A 14,485-nucleotide genomic window follows, 5' to 3' on the forward strand; every position below is an offset into this window, starting at 1 on the left:
ATGGAAGACGTGGAATACACATTTAAGAACACACATGATTGTGGACATGTGATGACTTTTGCTACAGTAAAGCCCGTCTAAATACTACATTTCATTTTCATTGGTGTTTTACAACAAGACAGTAGCTGACATTTTGTTAAATATTTCTACTCTTTATATTTTGACATTGGAATAGTTGAATCATTTTGAAACCAACAAGATCATAGTCGCACAATTACCTAAGTCAAGTCACTTACTTGGCGCTGACCACAGACGCGTGGTCTAGTAGGACCACAGAACCGTACTTTTGTGACAGTCCATTATATCGTCAAATGGGAATTAAAAAGTGCCTGCTTGCAAATTAATTTTTTTTATCTGAGTTTGATACATTTTGTGTTATTTGCACAGCTATGTTATTTATTTTTTGTAGTAAGAATATGTTTCTATTTTATTCATACATTCTTTTTTTCTCCATTTTATTTATGTTATGTAATTCTGTGCTACTTAAACAGTTTCTTTTCTGTGCTGTTAATACCCATCTTGACTAACTGGGTTAATAAATGTGCCACTGACTGTTTGCAGTACAGTTGTCATTCACTTCAATTTCACTGAATCTCACTCAAAAATGAATATCTTTATATAAATATTTTCACTGGAAAATATATCGAGATATATATCGAATATCGAGTTTAACTAAAAATATATCGAGATATACTTTTTCGACCGTATCGTTCAGCCCTAGATAAAATGTGACAGATTATGTGCATGTATATTTGCTGCCATTGTTTGGATTAAGATTACATTTCAATGCATATAAAATGCAGACATTGGGTGTATTACATCAGATGGCAGAATAATAGGATTTGCACGCCTACTTGTGGCTAAACCAACACCCTCCCCATACCTCCAAGCGCCACGGATGAAGCAAAGTAGGCGTGATGGATTCAGTACTTCGTAGCACCCAGCAGAGGGCGCATTGAGTTGGGTCTATAAAAATGTTACTTAAATAGTGTTGGATTGGATCATTTCCATGAGTTCCAATGAAAAAAATCAGTATCACAACATCTTGCAATCAAACCAATATGACCACAGGTGAGTGGTACCTGGTGAGAGGAAGGAGGTGAAATAATAAAATATCTCAGAATCCCTCTTCCGTCCAGTGAATCCGACCACGGAGCCGACATCCAGAGGAAAGGTCCTGAGCTCTTCTCCCGAGCTCAGAAGATACATTTTCAGGACATTCTTCACATCATGGAGGAAGCACACAAACAGGTAGCTGGAGTATGTGCAGGTGGCGAATACTGTGAGAGGAGAGAAGAATGCCGGTGAGCTAAAAAATACAAAATATTTTGGGCATGTTTTTAAAGATGCTGCAGTGGTCACCGATGACGTCTTTATCATGCTGAGGGATGAGCTCGGTCCAGTTTTTCTGAGCCGGAGAGGCAAAGTCGATGTTGATGAGGCGGTAACGTGGGGCGTCCAGGTTTGTCTTGAATGTAAAAACTGTCCCCTCATTGGTTACATACTCGTACTCGGCGTCAAAGTTGTCAATAAGCTTCACCCATGGCAAAAGTCCTGGATTTGCGAAGAGGAAAGATGACCACCCCAATAAAAACCCAGATATTTGTATCGCCAATAAATAACAAAAACACGAGATGATTAGAGTAATGTCAAACATGCCTGTGATGCCCTTAGGGGTAGTCTTGAGGTCACAATACCACAATCTGTTGACAGGGTCACAACCTTCCCTGATGGACAGCAGCACATAGCGGCCATCGTCCGAAACCTGCACAGTTCACACTTACACCATCAATCACCTCTAAAACACAAGTTCTACCTCAGTTCAGGACAAGAAATTACCTCGGCTCCACTCATCCACTTGGGTTGATCAGGAAACTCGGCGCACAGCACGTCCTCAGATTGCTGCGTTCCCAAAATGTGGAAGTGCAGCTTCTGGTGCAAGTTGGTAGATGTCTCCGTGCCTTAAAAAAACATACGGGTCAATTGGGCGAATAATGTAAATAACGTCAGCCTATACAAAAAAAAAACAGTAATGCTAATTTTTTTTTTTTAACAAAAGTGGAAAGAATAGGTATCATTTTTTTCTCTTGAACTCACCATCACTCTTGCCCTCCTGCTTAGGGTAGGAGTTGTAGAAAAGTCCCTTCCCATCATGGGTCCAGGACATGCAGCTGAACTTGACCCGCTCTAGACAATCATCCAACAGCTTGGCACCCTCCACGCGCAGGAAGTGGATCTCCACCCAGTCAGACCCGCTGGCACTAGTTCCATAAGCCAAGTACTCTCCATCTTCTGAGAATGCGTAGCCTTATAGAGGAGGAAAAACACCATAACAGCTAGGAAATGAATTGACAAGCAAATGCTTTTTTTTTTTTTTTTTTACAAGACTCAGTTGGTACCTCGCAGGGCAACTGTCCCATCATCAGAAAATGTGTTTGGATCCAAAAAGACAGCAGGTTCTGCATCCAGGCTCTCCTGCACATACATTACACTCTGGTTCTGAAGGCCAGTGTTGTAGAAGTGAAAATACCTGCATATTAAGATGAATGGACATCAGACAAATGGGTTATCAGAGCAATACAATAACCTAATTGACTGGTACTAAGGCCTAGGAGAGGGCACACTCACACCACTATGTGCTAGTCTTATTATCATTAATACATGGTGGACTGCAGGTGTCAAGTGTGGCACCTTAGGGTTGTTCTTGGCCTGATCTTGGTTGTTGTTGATGCTCAACTTACCTGCTTCCCCTTTTGAAAGGACAGCTATACTTGGGATAGTCATACAGCTCAGTCATGCGCTCCTTGAACAGATCTCGAACCTCACAGCGCTCCAAAAAGGGCAATGTGAGCTGGTTCTGAGCACTGACGAACGCCTGGTGGGTAAACACAAAATCAAATAATTGTATGACCTTGGGCTGGGACAGTAAAATGATATCAATATACCTGTATATTGCAATAGACACGTAATCGATATCAATAAAAAAATGTGTTTGATATATATATATTTTTTGGTCGGAATAAACCGGAAAGAATGAAGCATGGTTGGTTGCATGTACAAAAGCACTCGCTGTCTGGTAACCTAGCAAAACAGTAAGTGGTCAGTGAGCAATGGGAGGGACACACTTAACAGCCAATTGCGCAATGGTATCAACTATCAAGTTTGGTTGTGCTATCTTGCTGTCTTGCTGTTGATTCTCTGCATGGAGTGAGAAGAGAAATTCAAGATTGAGTGCTGTGGAAAGCAAATTAATTGTGGATGAAACAGGAAAGGCATTTTTTCCCAAATTGGACCATAGTCCTTTGCCGGGCAATTTTTTTTCTTTTCAACTCTTGTCCGTTCCCTATTCAGATGTATGGAAACAACAGGTGGAAACCAAAGTGCAGGACTGAATGAATAGAATACAACAAATGTGGTACTTTAACATAATAATTTGGTCCAATAATAATTACTTCATAAGATAAATGAATTCCCTTACTTAAATAAGAACAACAGACCAAATTAAAAGTTACACAGACCCATTAATTTCCAGGCAGTAAACCCGCAAAAAATTGCTCTTCTCAGATTTCTGTTTACATGTGCACTATTTTGTTACACTTAAAGAAGAATTTCTTATATATTCCTTATTTTTTGCACCTTAATTTAAGCTTAAGTGTTTTGTGATTTTGAAATTGTGTTTACATTGAGTGTTTTGCATGATTGTGTTGACATTTAATTTCCTTTATGCCTTGATAGTAGAGGGGATTCTAATCAGAGGACGGTTACATTTGAAATACAAATGTAAACAATTATTATACTTTTCTCCTGGTCCACAATTTCCATAGGTCAGACCTGGGCAAATTAAGGCCCGGGGGGCGCATGTGGCCCGTTAAGCTTTTCAATCTGGCCCGCTGGACATTGCCAAATACTTTTTTTTAGATCTTTAAGATGTAAACTGTAGCTACCATTATGATGTGCAGTGATGTTTTCAAATAACCATATGTCTTGAACTATACAAAGTCTTTCAATGGTTGGAATCTGTCCTTTTGCATGATATACTAGTTACTATGGTAATCTAAGTCACAGCAGCTTAGACAAGGAACCAAGCAGTGTGGAAGAGGAGCATTTCCACAGAGTGACAGCCTGAAATGTGGGTGTCAGGGACAGACACAGAAGGAGATTTTTATAACAAAGTTCTAAAGCTTAGTGATGTATCAGATATATCAGATTGTAGGTGGGGTTTTTTTATCCTCCGCGTTCATATTTCGCTGTGTTTGTTGCATTTTTGTTGCGTTTCGCTTGATTGTCAAATATGCAAATATGTTGATCCATTGGGGGCGTGACGTTCATATGTTAATATTCAGTGTTTTATCGTTCATAGTTAATATTGTAAATCCAACATTCATTGAATCGAAAATACTAAAACTCCACGACAGTGAATTTGCAAACAGCTAAAATTATACACAAAGCAAACTACAATCTGCTACCCAATAATATACAACAATTCTTCTCAACAAAAGAGGAGAAATATAATCTTAGAGAAAAAATGTATTTAAAACATTTGTATGCACGTACAACACTTAAGACCTTCACTATGTGGAATTAAATTATGGAATGGATTAATCAAAGAAATCAAACAATGTACTAATATGATCCACTTCAAAAAACTCTTCAAACTTGAAGTGTTTACAAAGTACAAAGAAGAACCATGACCACGATAAACATTCTGAATTTATTTCATCCATCCATTCATTCATTTTCTAGATAATCTTACTCATCTCACCATATGAAATATAACTTACTTCACTAATTATTATTTATCTATGTATTTATTTTTATTATTTATGGAGTATGTTGTGAATAAATTGAAAACAGGAAGTGAACAAAAGTTTTAGCAACTGCCATGCAAAAGAAAAAGTGTAGGATTAAATAAGCTCTGCTTTTTCCTACTCCTTTTCGAACATGTTGAATAGAGAAACTGGAAATTGTGATGTATCATGTTGTATGCATGCATGTTCCAGATAAACTCAAACTCACATTCTTTTTTTCCCATGTACCGGTACTTTCTGGGTGTCTCATTCAGTAAAAAAATTTAAAATTACATTACATTTTTTAGTCATAACGTTTTAAGCATTCAATCAGATATTATTGTGTGGTTTTGTATTAGTGTTCCTAGGGCTGGGCGATATATCGAGTTTGTAAGATATATCGATATATTTTTAAACAAGATATGAATTACCGTAATATTGATATAATTTATTTCACGTTGAAATTACCAAACACCGCTTATTTGTTGTGTTCCTTGTTCTCCCCCGCTCCCCTCCACGGGCGACTAAACCCCTCTCCTTCCTCCTTCCAAGACCTGCTTGCAGTATAAGAACATCCATGATTGGTTGGTTGTTTACTATGATGAGTCTTTGATTGATTGATTGAAACTTTTATTAGTAGATTGCACAGTGAAGTACATATTCCGTACAATTGACCACTAAATGGTAACACCCGAATAAGTTGTTCAACTTGTTTAAGTCGGGGTCCATTGATTCGTGATACAGATATATACTATCAAATATATACTAACATCATAATACAGTCATCACACAAGATAATCATCAGAGTATATACATTGATTTATTTACATTATTTACAATCCGGGGTGGGGGATATGGAGGGGGGGGTTAGGTTTGGTTGGTATCAACACTTCAGTCATCAACAATCAGCATCAACAATTGCATCATCAGAGAAATGGATATTGAAACAGTGTAGGACTGACTCGGTAGGATATGTACAGCAAGTAGTGGACATAGAGAGAGAGAGATCAGAAAGTATAAGAAAAAGTGTCTACATTTGATTGTTTACATTAGATTATTTATAATCCGAAGAGGTATTATGTGGAAGGGAGGGTGTTAGTTTAGGGTTGTAGTTGCCTGAAGGTGTTCTTTTAGTGCGGTTTTGAAGGAGGATACAGATGCCCTTTCTTTTACACCTGTTGGGAGTGCATTCCATATTGATGTAGCATAGAAAGAGAATGAGTTAAGACCTTTGTTAGTTCGGAATCTGGGTTTAACGTGGTTAGTGGAGCTCCCCCTGACCTCACGATTGGTTAGGGACAGGCCAATCGGAGGCAAGATAGGGCGGGTCATCGAACCAGGAATGGAAATCACAAAGTGCCTGTTTGCAAATGTATTTTTTTATCTGAGTTTGATACATTTTGTATTATTTGCACAGCTATGTTATTTATTTTACGTAGGAATAATATTTTTCTATTTCATTTATGTTATGTAATTCTGTGCTACATAAACAGTTTCTTTTCTGTGCTGTTAATACCCATCTTGACTAACTGGGTAAATAAAAGTGCCACTGACTGTTTACAGTACAGTTGTCATTCATTTCAATTTTACCGAATATCGCTCAAAAATGAAAATCTTTACATGCATACTTTCACCAGAAAATATATCGAGATATATATCGAATATCGAGTTTAAGTAAAAATATATTGAGATATACTTTTTCGTCCATATCGCCCAGCCCTAAGTGAAGTGAAGTGAATTATATTTATATAGCACTTTTCTCTACTGCAGTGTTTTTCAACCTTTTTTGAGCCAAGGCACATTTTTTTCATTGAAAAAATCCTGAGGCACACCACTAGCAGAAAACATAAAAAAATTAAACTCAGCAGCCGATATTGACAGTAAAAAGTTGTTCTTGCAATTGTTGGATATAAATTCAAACCATAACCAAGCATGCATCACTATAGCTCGTCTCAAAGTAGGTGTACTGTCACGACCTGTCACATCACACCGTGACTTATTTTGAGTTTTTTGGTGTTTTCCTGCGTGTAGTGTTTTAGTTCTTGTCTTGCACTCCTATTTTGTTGTTGATTGTCATGTCATGTACGGATGTACTTTGTGGACGCTGTCTGCTGCTCCATACTCTGTAAGTCTTTGCTGTCGTCCAGCATTATGTTTTTGTTTACTTTGCAGACAGTTCAGTTTCAGTTTCATTTTGCATAGCCATCCCTAAGCTTCAATGCCTTTTCTTATCGGCACTCGCCTTTTGTTTATTTTTGGTTTAAGCATTAGATACATTTTTACCTGCACGCTGCCTCCCCCATATTGTGATCAGGACAAACCGTGTTCCCGACATCTACAATGCAATTAGCTACCTGCTGCCACCACTGATATGGAAGAGTATTACACGGTTACTCTGCCGAGCTCTAGACAGCACAGACACTCAACAACAACACACTATTTGCGGAATATAATTACTGGTTTGCAAAATATATTGTTAACCCATCCATTCATTTTCTACCGCTAGTCACTTCCGGGATTGCGGGGGGTTGCTGGAGTCTATCTTAGCTGTATTCGGGCGGAAGGCGGGTTACACCCTGGACAAGTCGCCACCTCATCACAGGGCCAACACAGACAGACAACATTCACACTCACATTCACACACTAGAGACCATTTAGTGTTGCCAATCAACCTATCCCCAGGTGCATGTATTTGGAGGTGGGAGGAAGCCGGAGTACCCAATTAGGTGAAATGACATCATCTCCCACTGCACATCGGACAATATCTCACGGGCACACTAGTGTGCCGCGGCACAGTGGTTGAAAAACACTGCGCGAGTGACTCAAAGAGCTTTTACATAGTGAAACCCGATATCTAAGTTACATTTAAACCAGTGTGGGTGGCACTGGGAGCAGGTGGGTAAAACGTCTTGCCCAAGGACACAGCGGCAGTGACTAGGATGGCGGAAGCAGGGATCGAACCTGGAACCCTGAAGTCTACCAACCGAGCTATGCCGCTCCAAAAAAAGTGTTCCTAAAAATAGATATACCGGCCACCATACACATTTTTCTTCCTCTAAATGTGGTCCCTGGAGTCAAAATAATTGCCCAGGCCTGCCATAGGTCATAAAAATATCAATAATGATCGATATCGCCAATGTAAAAAAAAAAAAAACAATGTTATGCAGTTTTCATATTATGTTTTGCAGCCCACGCACGCAGTTTAACCCTTGTGTAATGTTCAAATTGTTGTTACTCAGCCAGCGTCTGTGGGTCTGATGGACCCTTTGCATTTTGTGGCTTTTAATGCCTCACACTCAAACACATTTATGTTAAAATACTGAACAGATGTTTATTGGGATAAGGTAAACATCTGTTCAGTATTTTAACATAAAAGTGTTTGATTGTGAGGCATTAAAAGCCACAAAATGCAACGGGTCCATCAGACCCACAAACGCTGGCTGAGTAACAACAATATGAACGTTGCACGGAAAATTTCTCTGCCAGTTTCTGCATCCCACAGGGATTCTTCTTTTGTGTTTCTGCACCTGCGGTTCCCACACAAGGTTGCAACATTGTTTGTCAACACTGTCTGCTCTCATTTTCTCGCACATTTGACCTTCTGATGTTCTGTGTACCGACACTTTGTTCTCCTCCTGTCTAGGCCTGCTGTCTGTGTGTGTGTGTGTGTGTGTGGGTGAGTGCGTGTGGTACACAGAACATCAATTTCCACACTTCTATTAGCCCCGGACATCTTATATGTAATAGAAATGTGTAGGGGGTGGGGGATGTATGGTAAGGGTGTAAAGGTATGTGTATTTGTATTGAACCGTTTCGGTACTGGGGTTTCGGTTCGGAGGTGTACCGAACGAGTTTCCACACGGACATATTAAGTAGCATAGCGCACGTTGTGTAAACAATGCACACCGAGGCACAACAAACGGCATGCTAGCAGCGACCGGGCTACGACAACAAAGCGAAAGCGGTTTGCTGACATTGTTCAGCAGCGGTAGGGTATGCTTCTGGCAACACGTCAAACATGCTAACCCGTTTGAAGCGTCACCACCCCCAAGTGAACATCGCTTCAACGACGAGAAAGACGAGCTTCGTGCAAACACCGCATTCAAGCAGCCTCTCCTCGGCGAGTCAGGCAGGGCTTAAGCAATAACAAATGCCGTTGGTGTTTTTATAGCAGCAGATTTAAGACCATTTTGCATTAAAAAACTAGATTTTGACCCACTTCTTCTTTCTGCAGACAATGTGGATAAACTGATTTTTCTGGCAAAAAACATGAAGATTGAGGGAAAGTCACCAGGGTTAAAGGCTGGGGAGCGGAAAGAAAAGATAATCTGAGGCTGAGTTGACTTGAAACTGTTTAATGTTGCACTTTTTATATGTAGAAGAAAAGTTTTGTCATTTTATTTAATCTGAGCAACAACTTGAGGCAGTTTAATGTTGATTAACGTGGACCCTGACTTAAACAAGTTGAAAAACGTACCGTATTTTCCGCACTATAAGGCGCACCTAAAAACCACACATTTTCTCAAAAGCTGACAGTGCGCCTTATAACCCGGTGCGCTTTATATATGGATTAATATTAAGATTCATTTTCATAAAGTTTCGGTCTCGCAACTACGGTAAACAGCCGCCATCTTTTTTCCCCGTAGAAGAGGAAGTGCTTCTTCTTCTACGCAAGCAACCGCCAAGGTAAGCACCCGCCCCCATAGAACAGGAAGCGCTTCTTCTTCTACTGTAAGCAACCACCCGCCCGCGTAGAAGAAGAAGAGCGCGGATATTACGTTTAATTTCCTTTGTGTGTTTACATCTGTAAAGACCACAAAATGGCTCCTACTAAGCGACAGGGATCCGGTTCATGAAAAGACGCAATCTCTCCATCCGCACACGGACTACTGTTTCACAGCAACTGCCTAAAGACTTTCAAGAAAAGCTGGCTACTTTCCGTGCATATTGTAAAAACAAGATAGCTGAAAAAAAGATCCGGCCAGAGAACATTATCAACATGGACGAGGTTCCACTGACTTTTGATATTCCTGTGAACCGCACTGTGGATACAACGGGAGCACGTACGGTGAATATTCGCACCACAGGGAATGAGAAGTCATCCTTCACTGTGGTTCTAGCTTGCCATGCTAATGGCCAGAAACTTCCACCCATGGTGATATTCAAAAGGAAGACCTTGCCAAAAGAGACCTTTCCAGCCGGCGTCATCATAAAAGCTAACTCAAAGGGATGGATGAAGAAAAGATGAGCGAGTGGTTAAGGTAAGTGTACGCGAAGAGGCCGGGTGGCTTTTTTCACGCAGCTCCGTCCATGTTGATATACGACTCCGTGCGCGCCCACATCACGCTGGTTTTTAATATATTATTAAAGTTTGACTGACCTATCTGACTGTTTTTTTGACATTCCTTTAGCGCAGTTAGATGCGGCTTATAACACGGGGCGTCTTATAGGTGGACAAAGTTTTGAAATATGCCGTTCATTGAAGGCGCGGCTTATAACCCAGGGCACCTTATGGTGCGGAAAATACGGTATTCGGGTGTTACCATTTAGTGGTCAATTGTACGGAATATGTACTGTACTGTAGGGCTGGGCGATATATCGATATACTCGATATATCGCGGGTTTGTCTCTGTGCGATATAGAAAATGACTATATCGTGATATTCGAGTATACGTTCTCACGCAGTTGCTTTTAGCTGCGGGGCATTAAACTGCATGCGTTTCTCACTCTTTCTTGTCTCTCCTTCTCACTGAGACTTTAAAACAAGCGCACCTTCTTACATACGTCACACGCTCCCGCTGAGCGAGAGGTAGCGACAAGGTAACGTTAGCTGTGATGCTAACAGCTAACGGTGTGGTTTGAGTGGTAATACGAGAGAAAGAAGGTGCGAATCTGGTAACAAATGGAGGAATAATTAATTCCCAAGAAAAACAGCACAGGGTCCATCGTCTGACGGTGGTTTGGCTTCAAGTGGGAATATGTCAACATCTCCGTTCGGTGCCACACCAACTAAATGCCAAAGCAACTATTTCCACATCAACACCATAGGACGTATGCTATTTGATTTGCAGCTCATTTTTATGTGACACTTATTGAAATATCTTGTGTGTCATCATGCAAAAAAGTGCACTTATAGCTTGTTTTAAAATGTCTCTGACAATCTTGCACTTTCTGTTTTGGAAATGACATGAATGTTTGTGCCACTGCTTAATAACTGTTTAATAAATACAGTTTTGCTAAATTGACTTAGTTGTGATTTCCCTCTCTGCATGAAAGTTTAAAATGAGCATATATTAATGCAGTATGAAGAAGAATGTTTTAATGTAGACACATAGAATCATCATACTGCTGGGATTATATGTATCAAGTGTTCATTCAAGGCTAAGGCAAAATATCGAGATATATATCGTGTATGGCCTAAAAATATCGAGATATTAAAAAAAGGCCATATCGACAAGCCCTACTGTACTGTGCAATCATCTACTATTAAAAGTCTCAATCAATCAATTAAAAAAAGTACTTTATATGTAGAAAGGTTTTGTTAAGAAACCATTCTGAGCCTTATCTTATTTAGTTTTTATTTTATATATGTTGACCACATGGTTAGAGTGTCCGCCCTGAGATCGGTAGGTCGTGAGTTCAAACCCCGGCCGAGTCATACCAAAGACGATAAAAATGGGACCCATTACCAGAGGTGGGTAGAGTAGCCAGAAATTGTACTCAAGTAAGAGTACTGTTACTTTAGAGATTTATTACTCAAGTAAAAGTAAGGAGTAGTCACCCAAATATTTACTTGAGTAAAAGTAAAAAGTATGTTGTGAAAAAACTACTCAAGTACTGAGTAACTGATGAGTAACATACACACTTATATCATATATATATATATATATATATATATATATATATATATATATATATATATATATATATATATATATACATACATATACATATATATACAGTTTATTATTTATATGTATTTATTTTGCTGTTTGTGTTTACCTGTTAAAGGTGTTTTAATGAATATACATACATGTTTAACACATATAGATTCCTTTCTTTCATGAAGACTAGAATATAAGTTGGTGTATTACCTGATTCTGATGACTTGCATTGATTGGAATCAGACAGTAGTGATGATAACGTCCACGTTTTCAAATGGAGAAGAAAAGTTCCTCCTTTCTGTCTAATACCACATGAAAGTGGTGGGTTTTTGGCATCTTATTTGTCCAGCTTCCATATTCGTTTTTATACACTTTACAAGAAATATATTGGCGTCAAACTCCGTAGCTTGCTAGCTTGTTTGCGCTGGCTTTCGGAGACTCTTGTTTTGAAAGCGCAGGCGCGATGGCGCCGCACTTTTATTGTGAAGACAGGAACGTCCTCAAGTGCGGTCAGTATTGAGGCTTTTGACGGTACGGTTGAAATAAAACAAGTATCTTTTTTCCTTCACACTTTTGATTGATTGATTGGAACTTTTATTAGTAGATTGCACAGTACAGTACACATTCCGTACAATTGACCACTAAATGGTAACACCCCAATAAGTTTTTCAACTTGTTTAAGTCAGGTCATGTGACCACCTGGCTCTGTTTGATTGGTCCAACGTCACCAGTGACTGCATCTGATTGGTGGAACGAAGTGAAACGTCACCAGTAAGGCAGGCACTTTGAAGGTCTGTTTGACAGACCAAAACAAACAAAGCGTGCATTAACAGATCGATAAAAATTAGTAGCGAGTAGCGAGCTGAATGTAGATAAAAGTTCCTTCTCTATAAATATACTTAAGTAAAAGTAAAAGTATGTTGCATTAAAACTACTCTTAGAAGTACAATTTATCCCAAAAGTTACTCAAGTAGATGTAACGGAGTAAATGTAGCGCGTTACTACCCACCTCTGCCCATTACCACCCTGCTTGGCACTCAGCATCAAGGGTTGGAGTTGAATCACCAAAAATAATTCCCGGGCGCGGCCATCGCTGCTGCTCACTGCTCCCCCGCCCCTCCCAGGGGGTGATCAAGGGTGATGGGTCAAATGCAGAGAATAATTTCGCCACACCTATTGTGTGTGTGACAATCATGGGTACTTTAACTTAACCCTAACCCTGGCAATGGACCCTGTGTGTATATGTATGTTATCCTTAGCATTCATGACTGCCTACTGTTGCACTGATCAGCCTAATGGTGGCTCACATCCATCACACACAGAGCTATTTCTATTTTTGGGCAGAATTATTATAGTGTTCCCAATGTTAAAAGGATAAAGCCATTATTTACAAATTTGGTAAATACATAACCATACCATTACACATGTAGTGTGTGGTCATTAAATATGTATTCTGATATATGTTCTTCAGAGGCACTATAGAGAGCCTACTGACCAACAGCATCTCTGTCTGGACTGGAGCCTGCAGTGCCTCAGACTGGAAGTCTCTCCAGAGAGTGGTGAGGACGGCGGAAAAGATCATCAAGTGAAGTGAAGTGAATTACATTTATATAGCGCTTTTTCTCAAGTGACTCAAAGCGCTTTACATTGTGAAACCCAATATCTAAGTTACACTTAAACCAGTGTGGGTGGCACTGGGAGCAGGTGGGTAAAGTGTCTTGCCCAAGGACACAACGACAGTGACTAGAATGGCGGAAGCGGGGATCGAACCTGCAACCCTCAAGTTACTGGCACGGCTGCTCTACCAACCAAGCTATACCGCCCCAATCAGGACTCCTATTCCTCCTATCCAGGAGATCGCAAAAAGCCGCTGCCTGACCAGGGCTCAGAAAATCTGCAAAGACTCCTCCCACCTCCACCAAGGGCTGTTTTCACTGCTGGATTCTAGAAAGAGGTTCCGCAGCCTCCGAAGCAGAACCTCCAGGTTCTGTAACAGCTTCTTCCCTCAGGCCGTAAGGCCCTTGAACGCATCATAATTAAATTATCCCCTTAACTCCCCCCAAAATGGATTAACTTGCTGGAATAAAAAAGACAATGTAACACATAGGGATGTCCCGATCAGTCCGATATTAGCCAAAAAAGTGAATATCGGATTTTATCGGACTGAATCTAAAAACTCTGATATAAGCGCTCCGATATTACCGCTGCAGCACGTCTAAGGTGACTCTGGTTTGATCACACTCCAACACAGTATGTGGCGGCAATGCCCCTTAATTAACGTTGGTGCCGGCCGTATACGTCTGATCCAGCATGCACAGCCCATGTGATCACAACAACGACAACGCGTGTGCTTGCAGCAAAGTGTAGTGATGTCGGCTGTGTGGAAGCGACGTTGCCGCTAAATGCAACATTTGTCAGGCGCAAGTGTCCCGTGGAGGGACAGAACCGGGAAGGTTCAATACAAGCAACCTCATCGCACATTTGAAAAAACACCACAAAAAAGAACATGAGGATTTTCGCGAGAGCAGCAAGGCGAAGCAACAAACCTCTGGCTCGCTTCAGCAACCCACGCTGGCCGAAAGCTTTGCAAGACGTGACAAACTACCACGGGACAGCAAAAAGGCAATGGCCATAACAGAAAAGATAGCCCAGTTTATTGTGCTTGATGACCAGCCCCTGTCGGTGGTGAGAAATGTCGGGTTTAAACGCTTAATGGAGCACCTCGAACTAGGGATGTCCCGATCCGATATTTGGATCGGATCGGTCACCGATATTTGCCAAAAAATGCGTATCGGCAAGGCGTGGGAAAATGCT

The 14,485-nt window shown here is 40.4% G+C and overlaps 1 protein-coding gene across 2 annotated transcripts in view; it reads right to left on the reverse strand.

The window, feature by feature from the left end:
• The window catches only part of prep (prolyl endopeptidase), a 165,894-nt gene that overhangs the window by 17,067 nt on the left and 134,342 nt on the right, over window positions 1–14,485 (reverse strand). For both annotated transcript variants that reach the window (XM_061987343.2, XM_061987342.2), the window contains 7 exons: window positions 2,742–2,875; window positions 2,400–2,530; window positions 2,098–2,307; window positions 1,840–1,961; window positions 1,660–1,765; window positions 1,363–1,554; window positions 1,083–1,280 (listed from right to left, as the gene is read on the reverse strand). In XM_061987343.2, the coding sequence (XP_061843327.1) occupies window positions 1,083–1,280; window positions 1,363–1,554; window positions 1,660–1,765; window positions 1,840–1,961; window positions 2,098–2,307; window positions 2,400–2,530; window positions 2,742–2,875 (1,093 nt within the window). The remainder of the gene's footprint in view (window positions 1–1,082; window positions 1,281–1,362; window positions 1,555–1,659; window positions 1,766–1,839; window positions 1,962–2,097; window positions 2,308–2,399; window positions 2,531–2,741; window positions 2,876–14,485) is intronic.

This window comes from Nerophis lumbriciformis, linkage group LG26 (genome assembly GCF_033978685.3).
Source record: "Nerophis lumbriciformis linkage group LG26, RoL_Nlum_v2.1, whole genome shotgun sequence".
Classification (NCBI taxonomy): domain Eukaryota; kingdom Metazoa; phylum Chordata; class Actinopteri; order Syngnathiformes; family Syngnathidae; genus Nerophis; species Nerophis lumbriciformis.